The sequence below is a fragment of the Maylandia zebra genome, linkage group LG13, assembly GCF_041146795.1.
Source record: "Maylandia zebra isolate NMK-2024a linkage group LG13, Mzebra_GT3a, whole genome shotgun sequence".
Classification (NCBI taxonomy): Eukaryota; Metazoa; Chordata; class Actinopteri; order Cichliformes; family Cichlidae; genus Maylandia; species Maylandia zebra.
Window position 1 is genome coordinate 1250701 of NC_135179.1, and position 24852 is coordinate 1275552.

General features: G+C 46.4%; 1 protein-coding gene across 4 annotated transcripts; it reads right to left on the reverse strand.

Moving 5' to 3' along the window:
* On the reverse strand, positions 1–24084 carry nt5c2a (5'-nucleotidase, cytosolic IIa). Of its 4 annotated transcripts, XM_076891357.1 has the most exons (19): positions 23940–24084; positions 23649–23844; positions 23034–23155; positions 16398–16471; positions 14997–15114; positions 14803–14898; positions 13959–14050; positions 11422–11479; positions 11182–11275; positions 11043–11096; positions 10845–10928; positions 8208–8249; positions 8015–8122; positions 7480–7546; positions 6771–6941; positions 5494–5545; positions 5012–5072; positions 1545–1721; positions 370–1304 (listed from the first exon to the last, which is right to left on the reverse strand). In XM_076891357.1, exons 3-19 carry the CDS (start codon positions 23132–23134, stop codon positions 1077–1079), a joined length of 1677 nt encoding a protein of 558 aa, XP_076747472.1. In that variant the 5' UTR covers positions 23135–23155; positions 23649–23844; positions 23940–24084; the 3' UTR covers positions 370–1076. The 4 variants fall into 4 exon arrangements, with proteins under 4 accessions (XP_076747475.1, XP_076747472.1, XP_076747473.1 ...); XM_076891358.1 differs by lacking the exons at positions 23649–23844; positions 23940–24084 and adding an exon at positions 23470–23613; XM_076891360.1 differs by lacking the exon at positions 1545–1721 and having other exon boundaries at positions 1–512; positions 23649–24079.
* Between the last annotated feature and the right edge of the window lie 768 nt (positions 24085–24852).

Consider the following 24852-nt stretch of genomic DNA (forward strand, 5'->3'; position numbering starts at 1 on the left):
AATGGAATATATTTTATTGCAGCCATGAAAAAGCGTGTCAACTGCAGAACAATGCATGTTATCATTCCCCCCCAGCATAATTCAAAATAAAAAAAGCATTTGCACTCTCTGTTGCTGACATATGAAATTTGAATAAAACATAAAAACATGCTTTCAGCTTCATGGATTATGATGAGTCCGTCCTATGAAAGTCCTCCTGGGCACATCCAGGTTCAAAAAGCATCCTTTGATTTTAGCTCAGACCTCACAGGACCGTCACTCAAACTGACCCACAGGAAGGAGAAAAGAAGAGCAGAGGACGAATACCCGTCTCAGCCTGCAGCACGATCACTGCAGTCGCTCGTTAGCAGCAGCCGAAGCAGCCTGACCCTGTTGGCGACCCTGAACATGCTGCCTGTCTCCCTCTTCTGGCAGTCAGATCTAAGTATCTTACCTGATACTTTACGAGCCCCGTTTGTCGGCACCAGTCTTGCTCCCTCTGGCACATCTGTACCAATGCAGGAACGCTGCCCCTGAAAACTCCAGCATACAGCCAAATTACAACCTTTAAGGCCCTCGCTGCAGCTTTATTGGTCAGACATATTTGTAGTTTCTTTAAAATCAAGGCAGCAGCATAAAAACATGAGAAAAGAAAAGCGCGTGTACACTGAACAGCATCTGTAATAACACTGAGGCACTTTGATCTCAGCCCACTCCAGGAACAGCACATCTGCAACATGTTGACAGCTGAACCAATGAGAGCCCTTTCAGACTGGTCACAGATTAACATCAGTGGAAGACCGTGATATTCAGCAACAACAAACCCAGTTTGAACTTCTGATATTCTCCCACAGTCACAGCAGAAGTCCGCCGTGACTGCAGCGTGGCACAAACTCTCGGTGCACAATCGGTACATGTGAGAACCAACCGTTGATATTGCGCAGCATGGAGCACAGCACGTATAAGCCCAGATAAAAGCAGAGCGCGGACTGAGAGTCCCTCTCTGTGAGCACTCGCTCGCTGCAGCTACGAATCAAAGTAAAGACAAACGTAAAAATGGAAACAGGCTCTTCTGGGGAAAGGTTCACGGCCCTCCCCTACTCCTCCTCTTCCTCGTCATCATCCTCATCGTGGCAGTGGGTAATCTCCTGCGGGGCCTGAGGAAAGAAATGCGGCGGCTGGATCTCACTGATGGATCGGGTCAGCTGGTGTCTTTTGCACTCGATCTCCTTAAAGTCGACGTCGTGGCGGTCTCTTGTGGCCAGCGGCGACTCCATGTCCATGATGTTGACGTGTGTGTGTTCCACTGTGGATTCATGAGGCATCTGGGAGGGACACGGTTCAGTGAGTGACAGAAATCAAGAATCACTTTCTCGTCTCTAACAACGACCCCCATGGGGTGTGGGTGGGCACGGGGGGGTCTTTATACTCGACATAAATGGTTGCCTAAGTATTAAATGTCTAACGTACTGAACTGAACCCACCGATAGACCTTCGTGTGAATCTGAAACTCCTGAGAGCTTTTCGACTTACTGCATTCACAACTACGGGTGTAGGTTTCTCACCAGCACGTGTGCAGCTCTGAACAGGTAGCTGAAGGGGTAGTAGAGCAGGTTGATGAAGGAGGCAGCGTACAGGTCAGCGTAGCGCATCACCTGGGAGGCGAACAGAGTCTGCCGGGATCCGCTCCGAAACAGACTTCCCATCATGCCGTAACACATGTCCATGTCATGAGTCACTTTCTGAAAAGGTCACAAACATGCACAGTCACGTCAGACTCGCTGGTGCTGCAGAGTCAAAGGTCCCAGCTGCTGTTAGCATCAAACCAGTAGGATACGCAGTTCCTCATCCCAGCATTATGGAGCAGGTGGTGTGATGCCCAAGACAACACCAGTTGGTAACAGTACAGTAATATGTTGGTTACTCTATGATAACCTCCTGCTTATTCTATTGGCTGCTCTCTTTAGAGTTCACCACAGGAGAGCATCCTCCTCTGCGTACGTCCATACCAGCTCAACCCCTCAGCCTGTCCCTCTCATACTGGTTTCTAATCCTTCCCATCTGGATCACTTCTAATAAAAATCGAAGCATATTCAGCTCTGCAGCTCGTCCTCCTGTCTTTCAGTGATGTCTAGTTTGGAGACCAAACCTATTGTGATTGGTCACTTAAGTTATGTATATACAGTAGCTTGCAAAAGTATTCGGCCCCCTTGAACTTTCCCACATTTTGTCACATTACAGCCACAAACATGAATCAATGTTGTTGGAATTCCAGGTGAAAGACCAACACAAAGTGGTGCACACGTGAGAAGTGGAACGAACATCATTCATGATTCCAAACATTTGTTACAAATAAATAACTGCAAAGTGGGGTGTGCGTAATTATTCAGCCCCTGAGTCGATACTCTGTAGAACCAGCTTTTGCTGCAGTTACAGCTGCCAGTCTTTTAGGGTCTGTCTCTACCAGCTTTGCACATCTACAGACTGAAATCTTTGCCCATTCTTCTTTGCAGAACAGCTGCACAGCTGCTCTGTGACGGCCTCAGAGGTTGTCTAAGAGAACATTGGGAGCAACAACACCATGAAGTCCAAAGAACACAGCAGACAGGTCAGGGATAAAGTTATTTAAATTTAACGCAGGCTTAGGCTACACAAAGATTTCCCAAGCGTTGAACATCCCACGGAGCACTGTTCAAGCCATCATTCAGAAATGGAAGGAGCATGGCACAACTGTAAACCTACCAAGACAAGGCCGTCCACCTAAACTCACAGCAGAACAAGGAGAGCGCTGATCAGAAATGCAGCCAAGAGGCCCATGGTGACTCTGGACGAGCTGCAGAGATCTACAGCTCAGGTGGGGGAATCTGTCCATAGGACAACTATTAGTCGTGCACTGCACAAACTTGGCCTTTATGGAAGAGTGGCAAGAAGAAAGCCATTGTTAACAGAAAACCATAAGAAGTCCCGTTTGCAGTTTGCCACAAGCCATGTGGGGGACACAGCAAACATGTGGAAGAAGCTGCTCTGGTCAGATGAGACCAAAATACAAAACGCTATGTGTGGCGGAAAACTAACACTGCACATCACTCTGAACCATCCCCACTGTCAGATATGGTGGTGGCAGCATCATGCTCTGGGGGGGCTTCTCTTCAGCAGGGACAGGGAAGCTGGTCAGAGTTGATGGGGAGATGGATGGAGCCAAATACAGAGCAGTCTTGGAAGAAAACCTGTTGGAGTCTGCAAAAGACTTGAGACTGAGGCGGAGCTTCAGCTTCCAGCAGGACAACGACCCTAAACATAAAGCCAGGGCAACAATGGGATGGTTTACAACCAAACATATCCATGTGTTAGACTGGCCCAGTCAAAGTCCAGATCTAAATCCAATCCAGAATCTGTGGCAAGATCTGAAAACTGCTGTTCACAAACGCTGTCCATCTAATCTGACTGAGCTGGAGCTGTTTCAAAGAAGAATGGGCAAAGATTTCAGTCTGTAGATGTGCAAAGCTGGTAGAGACAGACCCTGAAAGACTGGCAGCTGGAACTGCAGCAAAAGCTGGTTCTACAAAGTATCGACTCAGGGGCTGAATAATTACGCACACCCCACTTTGCAGTTATTTATTTGTAAAACATGTTTGGAATCATGTCTGATTTTCGTTCCACTTCTCACGTGTGCACCACTTTGTGTTGGTCTTTCACCTGGAATTCCAATAAAACTGATTCATGTTTGTGGCTGTAATGTGACAAAATGTGGGAAAGTTCAAGGGGGCCCAATACTTTTGCATCCACTGTATATACATGCATACATATAAACACTTCTCTCCCTCCCCCACCTCACAGTCCCTCTTCTTCTTGTTAAAGTCCTTTTAATGTGTCCTTCTCCAACTGCACTCTGCACCATAGTGCACAACTCAAGTGTGTTCCAACAGGAAAGTTGGCAAAACAAGGAAAAAACAGGATTCTTATGAAGGTAGAGCTATTCATGTATCACTAGCAACATCCCATAATACTTGCTGTCTTTGCACCTAAGAACATGGCTGCAGCAGAGCCTGCTCAGTGCTCTGCATACATACACAGGTTTAGTTTGACACCTGTTTCTGTGTCTGATTCACTAGATTGTAACTCCTGTCCGATTTTAAATCCTAGTTCAGGGGGCGTTCCACAGGAAAACTTTGATTGAGAACTGGGAAACTATGGAACTTTGTGGAACGCTGTATAGATCCACACCTCCACTCCACAGTCGCATCACATCTTCAGGGCGAGCATGAATCTACAAAGGGTTCCCGTGCTGTGAAAGAGGTCATGCCTCGTGCCTGTGCCAAAAAAAGGTCACGTTTAAATGACCCTAAATGACACACACCACACACTGAGGAGACTGATTGTGGAACAGGTCCGGCCCATGGCCATCCCACTGACAGACCGCTTCAGTTCACCTGCCAGCCCAGACTACGATGCTCAACCGTAGCTACACACAGCGTGCTAAGCCAGGGAACATTGTGCTTTAAAGACCAGCAGGCCAGCTCTACTGAGTGATGCGCTTCCTCCACAGCATGCCGTCTTCCTTCTCTCACCCCAACCAATCACAGCAGATGGCCCCGCCCCTCCCTGAGCCTGGTTCTGCTGGAGGTTTCTTCCTGGTAAAAGGGAGTTTTTCCTTCCCACTGTCGCCAAAGTGCTGCTCACAGGGGGCCATATGATTGTTGGGTTTTTCTCTGTATGTGTTATTGTAGGGTCGACCTTACAACATAAAGCACCTTGATGCAGCTGTTGCTGTGAATGAGCTGAGACTGATGCCTCCGTCTGGTGGATTACAAATCCAGTGGGGAAGCGTACAGAGGGAAATTCTAACAATGCTGTCACTGTTCATACACTTCACTTTACTGGACATTAACTGTAGGTGCAAAAACCTTTATACCTGTGTTTCTGTAAACGCTGCATTTCTTTAACATGTCTTTAGAAAAAGAACCGACTTACATTTGATGCATTTGATAACAGAAGTGATGCTGTGCTGAGCCAGCCTCAGAGGAAGTTGTACCTTAATGCGTCTCTGCAGGGAGCTGATATCAGGCCTCTCGTTGCTGCTGCTGTCCATGTGCCTGAGGACAAGTCATTTGAAATGTAGTTTCCACAGCTGAAGGTTGAAGCTTCTGCACTGATCTTTCTGTTAACAGCTCGAAATGATTCCTGGTTAAAGGCAATATAATATATTTAGGTTTGTTACATCTGTGCTCGATACCTGCCCAACCTCCCAGGCTACCTACACTGGTTCTTATATTTAACTTTGCATTTTATGCTGTGCCGCTGCTACTACAAGACAATGCTGCTGGAGGCTTGTAGCCTCAGACTCACACTTTGTTCATCTGTCATCAATATACTTGTTTGCTGTGATCGGTGGTAAAACACTCAACATTTCTTTCTGTATTGCTGTAAATATCAGTGTTGCAGATATAACTCCGAGCCCACAACATGTTTTCTTGTTGTTTTTAAATTGCTTATCAGACAAAAGAAGAACCTTACTTGTAAAACTCTGCCAGAAAACAGTCCAGTGACTGAAGTTCTTCAAATAAGGCTAGAAAACAAAACAGTGTCAGTTTATTTCCTTCACAGAGTTATCAGTGAAATCTTTACTGTTCACACTTCCACAGACAGGTAACGTAGTACAGCTGAGCTATTCCACAGACCACACACCAACGATGGACACAGGCACTGAATCTACAGTTTGAAACATCAGAATACTTCATTCATCACGGCCTCATCGATGCTTCAAAGGCACGCGCACGACTGATGGGCTGAGGTGGTGCCGAGCTGCCTACTCAACATTTAACATGAATTAAATATTAACAGTAATTATTTTGTTTAAATGAACAAACTGTATAAAAGCTTGCACTCATACATACTTAGCACGGGAACTGTGATTATTTCTTTGTTGCAGCAACGCTCCTTGGAAATCAATCTTAAACTGTGGGAATGTTTCCGTGCACGGAGCCACATTTGGAAGCACAATGCATCTGTGGGCCGGACAGCAGACGAGTGTGTGAGCTGAACGCATGAACATACCAAATCTTTCCTGTCACAGTTTAAACCTCCGGTACCCGGGCGCTGAGGCGCCTGCTGCACCGGTCAGCTGGTATCTGATCTGCACAGAGCTGCAGTTCTGGCCTCGCTGCCTGTTTGCGTACTTACTGAAACCTGAACATGTGCAGAACGTTATGTTCAGTGATGAGTTCAGTTCTGCCTACTGCAGCTGGATCGTAGGTTCAAAGGTGGAGAATGCTGGAGCGACTGCTGCAACATCAGGTGGCGGCAGCATCTCCCTCGCTGGAAACAGGTTTGTCGTGATTGGAGGCAATTTCAGTGCAGAGGGATGTGAAGAGAAGAGCCAGTGGCAAACCTACGTGTCCATAGTCTGGGACCAAACTGTCATCCCAGATGACCACACCTCTGCCCCCGCACGCCCAGCAGTTCATCTGTACCTGCAGGAGGAACGGCCTGCCCACACTCCTGACCTTCACCCTCTGAACACTTGTTCATGCCAGAGTGACCAACGCACCGGGGAATGTGTGAATTTGAGACCCGGGTGCAGCTGAGCAGTTTGTTTCTACACAGTCTCACCTTTGACTCTACAAACACTTTGCAACATCGACCTCGGCAGGAACAAACTGGCTTTGCAACGGTGTCGGATTTAAACAAAAGAAAGAATCAAACACACAGTTCTCCGTCTGTGCTGCCTGTAGCCCACAGGATAAACATGCTTATTCTTATGTGCATGTGCACACGTGTGAGCCCAGACTCACAGCTCTTGTCAGTCCACACATGCAGCTCCTGGGCCAGCTCAGGTATCACCAGGAACGTCCTCCAACCCTGACGCTTCTTAGATTTGAGAATGTCGCCAAAAATGTGGTCTCCGATGTAGACGATGTCCTTTCCTTTAGCGCCCAGCAGGTCACAGACGATGTCTGAAGAACCTGAGACACAAAAACAAGGACAGAAAAAACACTTCTTAAAATGACCATAATCAATCATTTCAAAACATTTCTCACCTGGAATGTGAATTATTTACAATTTGAGCCAAAAAAGGCGAAACGTTTGCAGATGGTTACAGAGCATCAGAGGGATCGGTCAGAAGGAGGGTACAAAAATGTTCACAGCACTGGATGCATGATGGAAACCAGCGAGGACAGCCATCGAACCACAGCGACAGAACCTGACTCTACAACAAAGCATCGGTCTGATTAAACTGAGCTGTTGTAAGCACAAGCTTTCCAGGAACAACCATCAGCTTCAGGTTTGGAGCTGTGACTCGGCTCACACATGTTTGCACATCACCTCTGTTTGTTTCAGAGACGAACCTCTTACATCATGCAGTGAGAGTCACGGATTAAGGAACGAGCCCTTTACTCAAAAACAGGTCAGGACTGTAAATACGACAAAGTCCTGACTGATCAGAACATCTAAACATCAGATCCTGTCCAACATCAGCACAGCTCTGTTTTTGAAATTTACCTCCAGAGTAAACGATGCCGTGCTGAAGAGGTCCAGTGTACGTGCCGATCTTCAGCCGTCCTGTGCTCTGAAAGAAAGACAACACGTCACATAAGCAGCATTTACTAACTTATCTTTTGTGCAAATGAAAGTTCCTGCTCTCGCTCAGTATCAGCGGGCAGCCAGCGAACATCATCTGTGGGTTAAGCTCAGTATCACAGGTACTTTGAAGAATTTCCCCTGACATGAGAACCCAAAGCTCACAGAGGAAGCCCAGGCCAAACCACATCTCTCATGTCTTCACAGGCCTGGTGCTGAGTGAGCTGCAGGTCATCAGCCACATTTCAGCGGCTGGTGTAACTGTGTGGGAGGAAGCGTACACTCGGGCACCGGTGAGTGGCTCTAACTGCAGCACCGTCACAGGAACGGTCGTGTGGTGAAGATGCATCGAGCGTGTGACAGCACAGGACGTTACTTTGGAAACGGCACTCGTCATCATGCTAGCCGTATCAAAGACACGGCAACAACGCAGCCGGCTACACTCGAGTACACTCACAGTGTCGACTTGTCGTAGCACCGTTCCTTCCCCGAAGAAGACGGGCTTACGGGCATCTACCAGGATCAGGTCGAAGTAGGACTGCCAGGGCTGGTGGGGCGTGCCCGGCTGCAAGGCCATCCACACACACAATAACACATCAGTCTGAGCGTGTAGGTCAAATGTGTACGTAAGCTTTAATCATCCGTGTTACCTTCGGACCATGAGGGAGGTCAAACAGGTAGCTCATAATTTTCTGTAAGACAAGAGTTTTTTCATCAATCATGTTTGAAATTTTCCATTTTCACACCACAATGACGACCCTCCCCCCTCCCTCCCTCCCTCTCTTCCTTCCTCCCTCCCTCCCTCCCCCCTCCCCCCTCCCTCCCCCCTCCCTTCCTCTCTTCCTCTCTCCCTCCCTCCCTTCCACACTCCCCTCTTCCTCCCTCCCTCCCTCCCTCGCTTCCTCCCTCCCTCTCTTCCACTCTTCCTTCCTTCCTTCCTTCCTCCCTCCCTCCCACCCTCCCTCTCTTCCACCCTCCCTCCCTCCCTCCCTCGCTTCCTCCCTCCCTCTCTTCCACTCTTCCTTCCTTCCTCCCTCCCTCCCTCCCTTCCTCTCTTCCTCTCTCCCTCCCTCCCACCCTCCCCTCTTCCTCCCTCCCTCTCTCCCACCCTCCCTCTCTTCCTCCCTCCCTCCCTCGCTTCCTCCCTCCCTCTCTTCCACTCTTCCTTCCTTCCTTCCTCCCTCCCTCTCTTCCTCCCTCCCTCCCTCCCTCCCTCGCTTCCTCCCTCCCTCTCTTCCACTCTTCCTTCCTTCCTCCCTCCCTCCCCCCTCCCTTCCTCTCTCCCTCCCTCCCTCCCACCCTCCCCTCTTCCTCCCTCTCTCCCACCCTCCCTCTCTTCCTCCCTCCCTCCCTCGCTTCCTCCCTCCCTCTCTTCCACTCTTCCTCCCTCCCTCCCTCCCTCTCTTCCTCCCTCCCTCTCTTCCACTCTTCCTCCCTCCCTCCCACCCTCCCTCTCTTCCTCCCTCCCTCCCCCCTCCCTCCCTCTCTTCCTCCCTTCCTCTCTCCCTCCCTTCCTCTCTTCCTCCCTCCCTCCCTTCCACCCTTCCTCCCTCCCTCCCTTCCTCTCTTCCTCCCTCCCTCCCTCCCTTCCACCCTCCCTCCCTTCCTCTCTTCCTCCCTCCCTCCCTCCCTTCCACCCTCCCTCCCTTCCTCCCTCCCTCTCTCTCTCCCTCCCTTCCTCCCTCTCTCCCACCCTCCCTCCCTTCCTCTCTCCCTCCCTCTCTTCCTCCCTCCCACCCTCCCTCTCTTCCTCTCTCCCTCTCTTCCTCCCTCCCTCCCTCCCACCCTCCCTCTCTTCCTCCCTCCCTCCCACCCTCCCCTCTTCCTCCCTCTCTTCCACCCTCCCTCTCTTCCTTCCTCCCTCTCTCCCACCCTCTCTCCCTCCCTCTCTTCCTCCCTCCCACCCTCCCTCCCTTCCTCTCTCCCTCTCTTCCTCCCTCCCTCCCTCTCTCTCTTCCTCCCTCCCTCCCACCCTCCCTCTCTTCCTCCCTCCCTCCCTCCCTTCCTCTCTTCCTCTCTTCCTCCCTCCCTCCCTCTCTCTCTTCCTCTCTTCCTCCCTCTCTTCCTCTCTCCCTCCCTTCCTCTCTCCCTTCCTCCCTCCCTCCCTCCCTCCCTTCCTCTCTCCCTCCCTCCCTCCCTCCCTTCCTCTCTTCCACCCTCCCTCCCTCCCCCCTCCCTCCCTTCCTCTCTCTCTTCCTCCCTCCCTTCCTCCCTCCCTCTCTTCCTCCCTCCCTTCCACCCCCCTCCCTCCCTCTCTTCCACCCTCCCTCTCTTCCTTCCTCCCTCTCTCCCACCCTCCCTCTCTTCCTCCCTCCCCCCTCCCTCCCTCTCTTCCTCCCTCCCTCCCTTCCTCCCTCCCTGGATAGATCAAAGCTGAAGGGAGAACTTGGTAAATGACAGAAGAGGGAAACAGTGTCAAAGACTGTGGGGATCTAAAGACCACAGCAGCTTCAACAGCTGTGAAGCTGAAGATGTTTGGCTCTGCGGTCAAACTGATGAACCGGAGAAGAAGGTCCTTAGATGAGAAGGTGACTCCAAAAATCACTTTAACAAAACAAATCCTCTGCAGAGGTGGGAGAACCTGCTGGAAGCATCTTAGCAGTGCTTCATGTATTAGGCACAGCCTACAAGGCTTCTTCCCTCAGCCTGCTGGGAGTCAAACTGCACTGAAAGCTCTGAAAGGGACAAAAAGCTTCTCCAGTTTAGTGACAAACACCAACACTGGTAAACATCCTGCAGGGAAACTGGTGGTGGCAGCATCTCCATGGCAGCAGCAGCGAGCGTGCTCAGAGTTGAAAACATTTTCAGCGTCACTCTGAGGTTCTAATTACAGAGAAAGCAGACACTCATGTTTGTTTACGATGAGCATCCAGGTCGAAGCCGCCTCATAGTCGGGCTGCAGTACATCGAATGACCAGCAGGTGTCAGTGCTTCAGCGGGAGCTTCCTCACAGTTACTGGAGACAAAGCTAATCCCAGGAAGTGTCTGGTTAGACACCCTGTTTCTAAGGTTTTCGGGCTGAATACAATTCTTGTGGTTTAACTAATTGGTGTTTGTCATCCAGCATCGATTTCTCTGTAGTAGAGATTTTTCTACTAATCTCTGAGATTAAAAGGTTGGAGATAAGCCTGACCTATAGTTAAACTGTAAAGGAAAAAAGACTAGTTTAATAGTTAATAAATGATGCACTAATTCGATGATGTTGTTCATGCAGCCGTCAGACTTCTTCATTCTGAGGTTTTCTACAGAAGAAGATGAAAACAGCTGTTTATTGTTGTGAGCTTTACCTGTGTGTACTTATAATCACTGTTGGTGACCAAAAACACTTTGGAGACTTCATTCATGCGACTCAGGAGCAGAGGAAGCTTCGGCTACAAACACATCAAAAACTGAATCATTAAAATCATTTCATTTATACATTTCTCAACAATATGTGTCACCACCACCACAGCTTCACTCTGTAGAATCGGAGCTGCTCCACTTACGTCCTTCACCACGTACTTCTCCAGGTTTTCAACGGTTTTTTCTTTCAAGGAGCCCTGTGACAGTAAATCAGGTTACTGAGGACATTCATGGACCAAGCAGGGACTGAAGGACGTGGAACTAGGACACAGGAGTCTCTACCTTGAAGTGAACCCAGTCCACAGCATCTCGGACATCCTGGAACATGCTCTTGTAGGACATGAAGAGGTCCCCGTCTTTGAATCCAGTCTCACAGCTACAGGGACACATTATGTTTACAGCGTTTCCATGTTTCTCAAAGAATACTATGATGATGAAACACTACAGCAATATCAGTCATTAACAGATCATCATCAGAGGAGCGGCTGCCCCTCGCTGCCTGAATCACTCAGCCTACAGTACCTGGAGTATCTGGAGCAGTTATTGAAGAAATCCACCAGGCAGGCAAAGAGGTAGGTTTCTGAGGAAAGGGAGAGTGAGTCTGCACCCGTTCATTGGAAAAACAAACCAAAACCAGCAGAAACACAGCAGTCATTGTTCATTTCTGCAGGATACCTGGGCACGGGTCACAGGCAGCAACCCAGGCAAAGCCCCCTGCTCTAGTTCTCCCAGCCGTCAAAGGCAGCCGGGAGCTGTAATCACTCCAGTGTGGCTCAGGTCTGCCCTGGGGCCTCCTCCCAGGCGGACACGCCCTAATGACCTCACTCCGGAGACATTCAGGATAAATACCTGCATCTCTACTCTGAGCTGTCCTGAGCGACGAGCTCTGGGCTTGGAGTTTATGAACTGCCTGAGTCATGAGCTGAAATCCTGCACACAACCCGAGTCTGCTGCAGGAAAAAAGCCCAGCTAACAAGTAGTCGTGGCGAGGGCGGTGAGTGGTGCACTGGTGCGAGGGCGTGAGTGGTGCACTGGTGCGAGGGCGTGAGTGGTGCACTGGTGCGAGGGCGGTGACACCAGCAAAGACCAAACTCACTCACATACTGTTTAATAATGTTCCTCACAGCCGTATTTAGAACTCGTATTAGTTGTTTCACGTCTACAGTTTTCTATAAATTAACACGACCATCCCTCTTTCTTTGGCTGAGTGTGTGAGGGAGCTGTGGATGTGGGCGTCCTGTTCAAAGTAATATCTGCCTGTAACCAGTCAACAGCCTGTAGCCTCGTTTCTTCCCTGCAACAAAGCTCAGTGTGGTTAAACTAATGGAGTGTTGGATGCTGACGGACGCACGTGCTCGGCATCTGCAATCACGCTCGACAGCATAAACAGCCGTCTGTCTGTGGTGGTGTTTGTGTGGCGCTGCGAGCTGCAGTGTTTGTAACAGCAACCGTGTGAGTTAATCAAACTGTCATCGGGTCTGGTGTCGTTACACACTGAGCAGAGTCTGATGTGGAACAAGAGGCTGATAAAGATGGACAAACAAAAGGGCAAAGTAAACGTGAGAGACAGAAATGAAATCACATTTACTGACGTGTGAGCGGCTGCACCATCTCAAACAAAGCCGTCACCAACGGTCGCTGTTGCTGACACTAGTGCAGGAGGAGCAGCAGCAGTCCCAACAGGAGTCAGAGACAGACAAAGGTGTAAACAACACGACAGATGGAGAGGAGGCCGCTCTAAACATCAACTCTGCTTCTTAACACAAGCGAAGATCCTACCCTCCCATCCAGCCACCGCTCACTCTCACTCATGTCAGCATCAAAGGTACACTCAGCCAACGCTACTGAACATCTTTCTTTGCATACAGAGAAAGAACTGCAAATCCCATCAGCAGCTCTGCATACGTTTGGGTTTGACTCACGCGTCATAGACTGGATCAAGCAGTGTACAGCTGATCCTCAGTCTGCAGGGTTGATTCCTGAGGTCACTTGTGACAGTAAACGCCCTTGTCCTTGCACTAACATTATGCACAAGTGTAACAAACTGTTTTTGGTTATTTTTGCTTTGCTTTTATTTGTTTTTGAATCATTACATAAACATTTACTGCAATGAATTTATTGGGGTATTTATAAAAATCTGCATGTACTGAAAGCTTTAAAACCGACCTTTTTATTTAGGTTGTTAAAGATGCAAGAATTTGTTTTTGTGTGAACTGGACCTGAGGTGATTCTGAGGATCACAAACATGTGAGCACATGATGCAGTACATCGAATGACCAGCAGGTGTCAGTGCTCCAGCGCGAGCTTCCTCACACTATCACTATGATGAGTCTTTAGATTTAAAAAAAAAGATTTGCCATATAAGCTAAAATTAAACAGCAATCATTGGATATAAATTGAAACTTTGGATTATAATATTTTAGACAAAGCAATGATTGTTCATGAGAAAATATTCTAAAGAAAAAAAAAGATTAGAAATGGAGTGACACCAAAAAATCCACTTAATGAAATCACTTCCTGAGCACCATCAGAAAACTCCAGATTTCCGTTGTGGTTGCTTCTCTTTGGATTAGACGATCTACTGATATTGCTAAATATATTTGCTCAATCCAGCATGTCAACGGGATTTTGTTTGTGCCTAAGAAGCTGACACCATAGACGGTCATACCTCTACTCTTCTCCACACAAGCCCGACACGTGTTATATTTTCGACACTGCCTCTGACAGACTGACAACAGATGCTCCCTGTGGTTAAAACAGGCAGTCCCATCTTTAGCATGGAGCGCCAACGTGCTACCACCGATGAACCCGACCTACAGAGTCCCCATTAATGCTGCCAATGCAAACCCAGCTCTCACCACAGCTGTATGTAAATGGTATACAACAGCTGGCTGACAGCTGGCCCACAGTTAAAGGCCTTTCCCAGGTTGATAAAGCACATGTAGTCTTTCTGCAGACATGCATGTTTTGTTTTATTATATCCTTTTTGTACAGACTGCATCAGGCTCAGGTTTGAATTTTAAGATCAGAAAACTTCCAGAGTTGCTTTGCTTACTTACCGGGGAGGTTAAAGAGAGTGTTGAGGATATAGAAGCGGTCTGTGTCTCCACGCTGGATGAATTTGTTCGGGTACATCTCTCTGATGTCAGGTCTGAGCAGAAATAGTAACCAAGAAGTAGCAAATATAAATACAAGCATACAAACCTCACAACATTATTATCTCCCTCTGCAGCGGTCCAAACTCTACACTGAAACCAGCATGCTTGTTAACATGATGCGAGTGTGGCACACAGCATGGGAAGATGTCAGGAATACAGGGATGAGTCCAAGAAGTCAGTCACAGGTAGAAAACTGCTGGCAGATTAAATCCAGTGTGCTCAGTTCTTCGGTCTGTAGCTCACCCAGATGTGCAGCTCATGAGCCAGACACACAGATAAACCAGTGTAGCGGCGTTTTAGCCACAATTAAGCTGCTAAAGAACTGAATGGCTTCTGGGTGCTTTAGCTCAGCAGCACCATCATACTAGAATCTGTAATCAAACTCCTGCCTGCCTCAGCTGTACTTGGAAGATGTCCACAGCACCTGTATTTGAGTTTTGACCTTCAGCACAGAAAAATTCATTGGTTGCTGAAGTAGAGAAATATTGACCTGATCCACAATCACGTCCTCGAAAGCACAACGACAACGTCAACAATCCCCCCAACAGGCTTAACCAGTGAACGTACTGGTGAACACCAGCGAAAGGTTTCGTGCTCTGAAGAAACACCGGCATGCAGCACTTCCTCTGAGCGGCGCTTGACAGGACAGTCAAGTTTCAACAGTTTTTATCACCTAAGCTGAATTTAAAGACACAGGTTTGTATAATTGCCCAGTTTAAAGCAAAGTGGGAGTAATGGACCTTACCCCTTCAAGAAGTTGAACCCATGCACACACACCAGAATGTTTCCATAGGCATCAACTTTGAGCAGGTTCCCATACATTGTGTCGAACACCAGACCTCTGTGAAGCACGGAAATAGGTGAAAACATAAACACTTGACATTCACCATTCGGTGCAATGGTGAAGTGAAATAATAAAGCTGGGATCTGTGAACCTACCTGGTGGGGAAGGAGGGATCGTAGACAAAGTTCAGCAGCTCCTGTGGATATCCAATGGATACCAGGCGCTCCACTGTCAAGTCGAAGCCCAGGGACTCATATTCAGGAGATTTATACACTAAAAAAGCAGAGAGACAAGCTCAGGTTCACAACAATCCTTCCAGTAACGGATGTCATTGTATCCACCATGGAAAGAGTCTTATTCATGTCTTTGGTATCTTGCTACAGCGGTCCAAACAAAACCAAACTGTGTCGTCTATCGTTTAAACAACAAGCTAGCAAGGTCTTCTTCTGCATCGCGGTCATATCTCCCACGAGCACACTGCATGCTTGATGCCCATAAATTCAAACAAACACATTTGTGCTTTGGCAACGTTTTTAGGGATCATATTTATTTAAACTCTACATAAAACGTAGCGGTTCCTGTGGCTGGGTGGGGGTGGATATTTCCACTTAATATTCTGTTATTATTTTATAATGTGAATTCTAAAAGTTAACTTCACAGACTGATATACAGAAAATGCAAAAAAAGGAACATTTCAGGTTCCTACCGTCATAGGTTTTGTCTAAATATTTAAATAATCACGTAATTAAGGTAGACGTAGATGATGGCATTATCTAGGAAGTTCCTTCAGCTCGGTGCTTTAAATCAGTCGTGTTCTCTGACAGCAGATTTAGGTGCAGGGAGGGCTTTTGTTTACAGCTGATAACATTCTGTAATATTCTTCTGACGATAGGCGATATATTCACGCAGGCCACTTTCTGATGGGCGGGGCAACGTGATCATGCACGGACTGTTTAGAACACAGAAGAAGTCCAAACATGGAGGAACTAGCTGCCAAAAAATACAAAGTCGCCAATTTGGGAATTCTTTGACTTTAAACTGGATGAAAGAGAGAAACCTGAGGATGTAACCAAAGCGGTGCAGACGCACGGTGCCAGCAAAGGACTCGAGCACGGCTGACTTGCACGAGCATGTACGTGTCCACCATCCTGCTGTGCTCAGCTTACCGCAGCTAATACTGTGACTCACGCGGCTAAAACATGCTCGTTTTTCTGTCAAAGAATTTCTACGTTTTGTTTGGAGGGAATATCTGACCTTCTTTTCTTGTTTGTTTCAGTATTAATATAGCTATAATACAGCGTTTTTAAGATCACTGGAAGAGACATTTTGATTTTTAACTTTTTGTTTAATTTTGTATTTGTTTGTTGGGTCGAGTGTGTCAGACAGATAAACACAGAAGAAGCCAGTTTCTCTTTGATTCTCTCCCACCATCGTTGATGGTCGACATATTTGTCCAAACAGTTTGGGATACCACCGCTGCACACATATATGTGGAGTTAAGGAGGATGACCTAAAATAAATAAGTGGAATTTACATTAAAGAAAAGACTCACTCACCTGCAAGAGTGTAATCCATATCAAAACCAAAACACTTGATCTTTTCCATGGCCAGGCTTCGATTAACAAACACTCTGAAACAGGAGAATCGTTCGGTCAGCAACTGCACGGCAGATGAAAGTGTAATGAAATCTAAAACTCAAATGAAACAACACTGCTTACTTTTCCCACAACACACACCCAGACCACAGTAAACAGTCAACAAATCAGTCTGCAAGGACAGAAACTACAGAACAGTGCAAAGTCTTAATGCACGATGCAGGCCGAGCTTCAGTCCCTCAGATAAAACTCACGCTTGTTATTACCATCAGCTGGAAAAGGCTGATGATGTCACCTTGCTGGGCAGGTAATGTGATGCAGGACTTTCAAATTAACATCATACGTGTATCTACCACAAATCTGAGATGAGTTTGAATCTCAGTGACCTCGGCCTCAAGGTCAGGGGTCAGAAAAATGTCATCAGACTATTTCTTATATAAAAACTTTTATACTCTACTCGAGCATTTAAAGCACTTTATACTGCAAGCCTCACTCACCCATTCAATTATTTCTTCTATGCCCAACTACTTTCTAATGAAAACATCCCTTACTGCCAATCGTACTACACAAAGTCATTATGCAACGAACAATTACACGAGAGAAAAGTCTCCGTTTTGACTTTCAACTGCAGAAATTTCTGCCCCTCTGTTTTTACGAAATCAGTTAAAAAAAACAAACCAAAAAAACCTGGACAGTCTGAGCAGTGAGCTAGCGTGGTGGCTGTAGCTCAGGTAGTACTAACTGGACGGTTGGTGGTTCATTTCCCATCTGTGCCAGTCTGCATGCCAAATATCCTTGGGCAAGATAATAACCCGGCTTTCCGATGCATCCATAGGAGAATGAATGTTAGCCAGAAAGCAGTCACATAGAAAGAGCACAGAAAACGTTCCTGGGTAAATGAGGCAGGTTGTGTTCGAGTGCTCAGAGTAGAAAAGCGTTATAAGAACCAGTCCATTAACAAGAACCAGTCCATTAACTGGTTCTTACAGTTTAAGTCCAAAGAGTCGTGCTGACTGTTTTCTGTCTTTGTCACAGCTGCTTTTTCTTTATCATGTAGACAAACTGGTAAATATGTAACTTCTCTACACTGACAGTAGGGGGAGTTTCCCACGATGTAAAAATGAAGCTATGTGGCCATTAGACTGATGGCCCATCACAGAATGGAATCCCAGCGGTTATAAGAATTAGGGCAGGACCCCCCAGAGTCTACACACAGGTGGTGCAGATAAAGATGGAGGCTTGAATGAGCCTGAGTAACATGGGAGAGGCGGAAACGGGACGGAGTTGGTTGCATGAAGGCATCTGCAAGGGAGAATGACGGGTAAGCAGTGAACATGCAGAGTAGAGGCTGACTGGCCTGAAGAAGGCGAGCAGGAAGATGATTGGACCAGCGATGTCAGCGATGAGCTTTACAGTGTGAGAAGTGGAAGTAATGTAAAGCTCAGATTAGTCACCAAATACCCAAACAGCAGACAAATGTGTGAGCTCATATCGTCCTCACTGAGCTGATAATGTGACCTGAGCTAAAGCAGAAATCCAGATGTACCAGATCCAGTGTTTCCAGTTGATTTTTGCCATTTGCAGTTTGTTGGTAACACTGTTACCAGAATGTTCTAACACCAACATGTTGTATAAAGGCAACATATGACTTTAGCACATGGAAGCCACTCATATCACACAGGCTGGCTTCAGCTAACCAGCCACAAACTGCAGTTTAATAGATGAGCCAGTGGGAGCTCACAACAGAGAACCAAACTCATGCACATTGCCATCAACTATTTTCAACAATCCCAAATGAAATCTTGGATTTTTCTACTTGCGGAACGTGAAAATTTGATGTTTCAGGTATTATCCAAGCAGGAATGGGAAAAATCTGAAAGACTTGACAACATTTTCCATGAAGCAGCATCCAAATCCAAATAAATGTGTATACGGAAAGAATAAAAGACGTACAGATTAAAGGATGGAGATTCAAACCCAACGTCAAAAGTTTGGGGAAATTGAAAACATAAAGAGAAAACAGAATGCAATAACATGCAAATCTACTGAAATAAAACTACTGAACCCACAATTTATTAGTGCGCATGTAGATTCAAGTTAAAAGTGCTTAAGCAGGGCACCAGTTTAGCTCAGTTGGATGAACATGCCGCATGGCTGAGCGCGGCCGGCTTCGAATTCGACCTGCGGCCCTTTGCCTCATGTCTTCCTCAGTCTTAACTTTCTCTGTCCAATAAAGCCAAAACAAATCTTTAAAAAAAGCACAGATGAAGGGCCGTACCAATGTGTGACTGGATTCTACTTGTAGTAGAAAGTGCTTTAAGTGATTAAGTGACACCTGAAGAAGATGTCTACTTCGAAGATGATGTCTACTGAAGAAGATGTCTACTTCGATAAGTGCTTTAAGTGATTTATTGAAGTAGACATCTTCTTCAGGTGTTGCATATTTAGACATGACAATGCTAAATTGCAAAGTACAGCTATACCAGCACGGCAGCAGAAAGTACAGAACTGGCCTCTCTGCAGTCGAGACGTTTCATCTGCTAAAAACATTTGGCACACTGCGAAATAACGACAGAAGACAATTTTGGAACTGACAACCTGTAATTTTGGATTTTAGTTCATCTGATGTATAATAATGGAATAAAAGGATAAAAGGGCAGATGGAGAAAGAAGAGAAATGCAAATCCAAGAACCCACAATGAGAGCTGCTCTCTTCACAGTGAGAAATCCCAATCATTAATATTATGGAGCTCCATGAGCTGAGAGCTTCATGGAAGGTCAAACCACATCACAGACATCACAACTCAAAAGTAACGTCGTCACCATTCACAGTTTCAGTAACAATAGGACGGCATACCTCATTGCAGGATGGTTTTGAGCCAGATCCTTTGGAAAGCTTTGTAATAGAAAATACACGCAGTATTACCACAGAAGTGCTAATATTACCACTCCTGCTGCTCTCTGACTGCAGACAGTCTTTTTATCTCTTAACAAAAGTAATTAGATCTGCCTTCATTACCTACTATTCGTTTAAAATTATGAACATACAAGAAACAGGCACAGCTGACATTTTAATACAGTTCTGAATACATCTGAGTAGCAATATAACAAAGCCCGGGTCTGTGGCTTTATAAGTGACACATCTGAGACGAGTCAGTGTTTTGTTTGGTTAGAATGAATGAGAAGAAACAGTCTTATTTCATTTTGGTTGCTTGTTCTTATCCTTCGGTCATGCCAGAGTGATATCACAGGTTGAGCCTTGACTAAATGATAAAGTGGAAAACAAGAGCTGATTAAGGACTTTCCTTTGAACTTGTACGTTTTCCATCCGAGTTCCTGCCTGGCTGAGAGCGCCTCAACAAAACCGACACCAACTCTAGCAAACCCCCGATGCTACAGCAGCTGTGCTAGGAGACAGAGACTCAGGATAATGACAAACTGATCAGACCGATATGCATGTTTTTAATCTGAGGTGACAGTAATTGAACTGTGAATCTACAGTAAGGTTAATAGTCCATATGTATAAGTTATAATTATGATTTTTAAAGGCCTTAAAAATCATAGTTATTATGCTCAACCATTATTTATTTGAATAATTAACCATAACTATTCAATTCAATGTTATTTATACAACAGTCGCCTCAAGGTGCTTTATATTGTAAGGTAGACCCTGCAGTAATACTGTCACTTTGATGCTTTGGATATTTAAAGAATGAGTCAAGAGAACTGCTGCAGCCGTAGATTTCTGTAAGACGTCCACTTCTGTTTCCCTTTTTTCCTCTTTTGCAAAGACTAGATCCTTCCTGTATTAGCTCACAGCTGACCGCAGCCAACAGGACGAGGCCTCTGTTACAGCACTGGTGTGTTTTTCTTCATGAACATGTCTGAATGGTATGCACTGGGTATGAATGACAGAGTAACGATTGGTAGGGCAGTGCACAACCTGAAGTCAGACAGAACCCCTTATTACAAGAGCCAGGCTGGCCCTGCTGTCGCCCTGCTGCTCTGTGCTCTCTGTTACAATCGGCTGATTTCAGTTCTTGTGCCAGAGGAAGAGAGCAGCGACACAGTGTGGATGTGACCATTACACAAAAGGACCCGAGAGCGACGGTGGCCCCAGCCCAGCGACCAGCCCTGAATTTGAACGGGAAACAAATGGATGAGGCTGCAACCTTCGTTTCTACTGTTCGTGTTTCTTATGTAGAATCACTGTGACGATCACTTTAAACTGTTGTTGGCTTTGTGTTCATGCCTTAGGTTCAAGGTTCAAGGTTCTTTATTATTTGTCACATGCATAGTTATACAAGTATAACACACAGTGAAATGTAGCCTGACACGCTCCTCGACATGTGCAAAAATTGGGGGGGGGTTTGTACTGTTCAGTGGTAATTATGTTACGTGTTTCGTGTCATTTTAGGGAGACAGTGTAATGGATTCATTTCTCCTGGGAGTAATTAAACAATGTGCTGCATTACGTTTTAGTGTTCTGCGTAATAAACCCAACACCGAGCACAACAAAGACAGGAAAGACCTCCAACGTGCACAAACATTTGACCACGCAGCATGCAACTCAAGTCTTTGATATGCTGCAGAAATGGCGGCGGCTCTCCAAGCAGAGCCAATAAGAACCCAATGAGAGAGCGTGATATTGATCAGGGAATCAGAATCACTAAACTCTAATGGATTCCCATCCAAGACACCGTACACTCGTAAAATTCACTTCATGCTGAAATTTAAATGTTGCCGTTTTATTTATGACAAGTGGAAAACTGTACATAAAATACTTGTGTGTATTTTCTACCAACTTGCTTTAACTTCAGCTACAACTGCTTGAAGTTAACTATGTTCCATGTTTCTTTAAGCTGCTTAAATGTACGTCCATTTTTTTTTTGATCACATATCCAATCTGAAATACTGTACTGTGCAAAAGTCTTGAGCCGGTGCTAGTTTCGTTACGTTTTATTTCCAAGGAGCCCGACTTGATCATTTCTTAAATGTGATTTTGAACAACACTTTTCACCCATTTCACTCCATCCAGCATTCTCACAGGAGCGTTTCAGCCAGTCAGCTAAAACTTAGTGTAACTTGACACTGTGTCCATCTTCAAAATATTTGAGGAAACTGGACAAAAGAAGAAGGGGCAGGTCTAAAACCCATGTGACCCGATGTGATGTCATTAAAGAATGATGACACTGCATCCTCCCAGTCCACAGCCTTCTGAGCAAACATGCAAGTACGAACTTGAATATTTGGGTACAGAGAAAAATGGCTAAAGTCATGACACAACAGAGTAAAAATAACAAAGTCAAAGGTCAGCAAAGCCAAACACAGGCACCATCTTCTAAATCTGGTCTGTTGGTCTGCAGGCACTAAAGCTGCATGAAACACATAAAAAGGGCAGCAGCGTACTAACGACCCGATATCTCGATGCACGCTGCAATAGGTGTAGGCTGCCGGGGATTCCCATGATGCACTGGGTGTTTCTTCTTCACTCACTATGTTGTTAACAGACCTCTCTGCATTTAATCATACTTGTTATTAACCTCTGTCTCTCTTCCACAGCATGTCTTTATCCTGTCTTCCTTCTCTCACCCCAACCAATCACAACAGATGGCCCCGCCCCTCCCTGAACCTGGTTCTGCTGGAGGTTTCTTCCTGTTAAAAGGGAGTTTTTCCTTCCCACTGTCGCCAAAGTGCTGCTCATAGGGGGTCATATGATTGTTGGGTTTCCTCTGTATGTATTACAGTAGGGTCTACTGTACAATATAAAGCTCCTTGAGGCGACTGTTGTTGTGATTTGGCGCTGTGTAAATAAAGTTGAATTGAATCAATGGCCATGAGTCCCATTCACAGAGAGTTGGGGACGGCTACAATCACAATATTGTAAGATGGTGACAGATGTACCCTCATGGAATGCAGAACTGGTCTTTGCAAAATACTTTTACATGTAGTCAAACTGTATTGAATTTATGTGTGGATGTCAGCACATTTTGTGAATAGTTTAAAACACTGTGTTCATGCTGTGGATTCTATATATACAAGAACTGGCCTGGGGTTGGGTGGCTGTAGTTCAGGAGGGGCAGCAGATCATCAACTAATCAGAAGGTTGGCGGCTAAAAACTGCAGCTGTTGCCAGAGGGTGGATTTTCTGCATTCATAACTCGCAAGTGATCAACATCCCCAGCATCGCTGGTTGGAATACTGGTTACAGTTGTGTAATATATGCTCCACAAACAAATGTGTGCAACTTTAGAGCACTCACAAACAATCTTAAAATTCACACATACATTCAGCACAGTCCCAAAACACTGGACAATGAGGTAAAAGCAGACCTGCACAGAACAACACACAGCATCCTGTAGCAGAGTGATGCTGACAGAACACAACAAAGACGGCCAGGATCAGGAGAACAGCTCGGGAACGAAGCCCGGAAAGCTGAAAGCATGCAGGTGCTCACTCCAACGTGGACTTCCAAGCTTGTTACAACTGCACACATTCTCCATGCAAACTATGCTAAAGGAGAGGCGGCTCAAGACTTTCACGCAGCACTGTGTAACTGCACATTTTATGAGCATCAGCGGACAGACTACCATCTACCTGTGGTGGGCTTCACGACGATACTTCTTCATGGCCACACCGTCCATGTTGGCTGGAAGAGCAGCGAAGTTCTGCAGACGGTCGCTCCACGAGGTCGTCATCTTTAACCGTTACTGACGTTTCTGTAAGAAAAGACACCGAATCGTTTAAACAGCCCAGCTGGCTCTTTGCGTCGCACCGAGAGCATTAACGAGGACGCTTCGGCGTCTCCCTGTTACACCCACGGCCCCTCACGTCCTTTAACGTCGTAACGCCTCAAATCTCACTTTTTGATGATGACCCACACCCTCTCACACAGCCCTTTTCCACTATCACCCACTCGGGTTTAGGGGCTTCCTCTGTTTATTAAGGCCATGTGGATTGGACTGTTAACGGCACATGCGTATTTTAAACAAGAGCAGAAGGCAGGTTCCGGTAAAGTTCAGCTTCATCTTACAGAGTAAGTTCCGATGCTGCAGCTGACAGCACGGCGTGTAACCACACTCCGAGCGCCCACGCACTGAGAGCTCCAGCTGCCCTCGAACAAAGTCACAAGTCGCAACAACTTCACAGACCAGACGCTGTTAAGATAAAACGCAGTTTTACACTTTATGCAGAGAATGACAAACAACTCACCGTCGTTTCTAGTTTTAACTTGGTACAGTGTATGGCGCATGCGCAAATCTTTGCAGCTGCTTCCTGGTCTTCTCTGTTGTTATTGCAGTTTCCTTTTGCACCGAATGACTTCACCGCCCTCTCCTGGAGCTTCTGAATACTTGGCCCGTGTGCCCGCCTCGACACCTCCGTGGACAGAAATGTACACGCACAAAATCTGCCGTAAAATCCACAAACGACAATGTTTTTCTGCTTTTTTCATAAATCACTGAACCAACTTGAGCCCTTTTTAAAATGATCAAAGAAAATTACTTTCAGGATATTAAGCCTTGAAAAGCCTGCTTAAACATTTCTGCATTTTAAAAAACATTGTTCTTTTTTATCTGTTTCTCTCAAACACGCAGTCCTGTGGAAGAGCAACAGACTGGTGTTGCGGCATGGACGTAGCCCCCAAAAAGGACAAAGAGAAAGTCCGCATCTGCGTGGACATGACACCGTTAAATGAGTCAGTGTGTCGTGAAAGATCCTCCCCTCTGTAGACCAAACACTAGGCATGCTCACAGGTGCGCAGTATTTCTCCAAGCTCGATGCTAACACGGGCTTTTGGCAAATACCGCTGGCCAAAGAATCTGCTCTCCTCACCACATTTATTACGCCTTTTGGTAGATACCATTTCAATCGTTTGCCATTTGGTGTTTCCAGTGCACCGGAGCATTTCCAAAACATGGTGGTGACGGAAGTGACAGCCGGCCTCGCGGGAGTCGTGTGCCACATGGACGACATCCTGGTCTGGGGATCCACGAGAGAGGAGCACGACATGAGACTCCACGCTGTCCTCGTCCGTGCAGAGAAGGCGGGCGTCACCCTGAACATGTCAAAATGTGAGTTTGGCAAAAGAGCAGTGAAATTATTAGGACTCATTGTGTCATCTGAAGGCATGAGTCCTGACCCTGACAAATATAGTGCGGCGCAGAATATGAAAGAGCCAAGCACCGTGAGTGAGCTTAGGAGCTTCTTAGGAATGGTGAACCAGCTGGGGAAATTCAGCCCAAACCTTTCTGAGAAAGACAAACCACTGAAAGACTTGCTTTCAAATAAAAACGTGGTACTGAGGGCACGAGCAACAAAACACGTTTAGCAGTTTAAAAGGAGAACTGTCATCCGCTCCAGTACTGCAGCTTTACGACCCAAACAAACCCCAAAAGATCTCCACAGATGCCTCTTC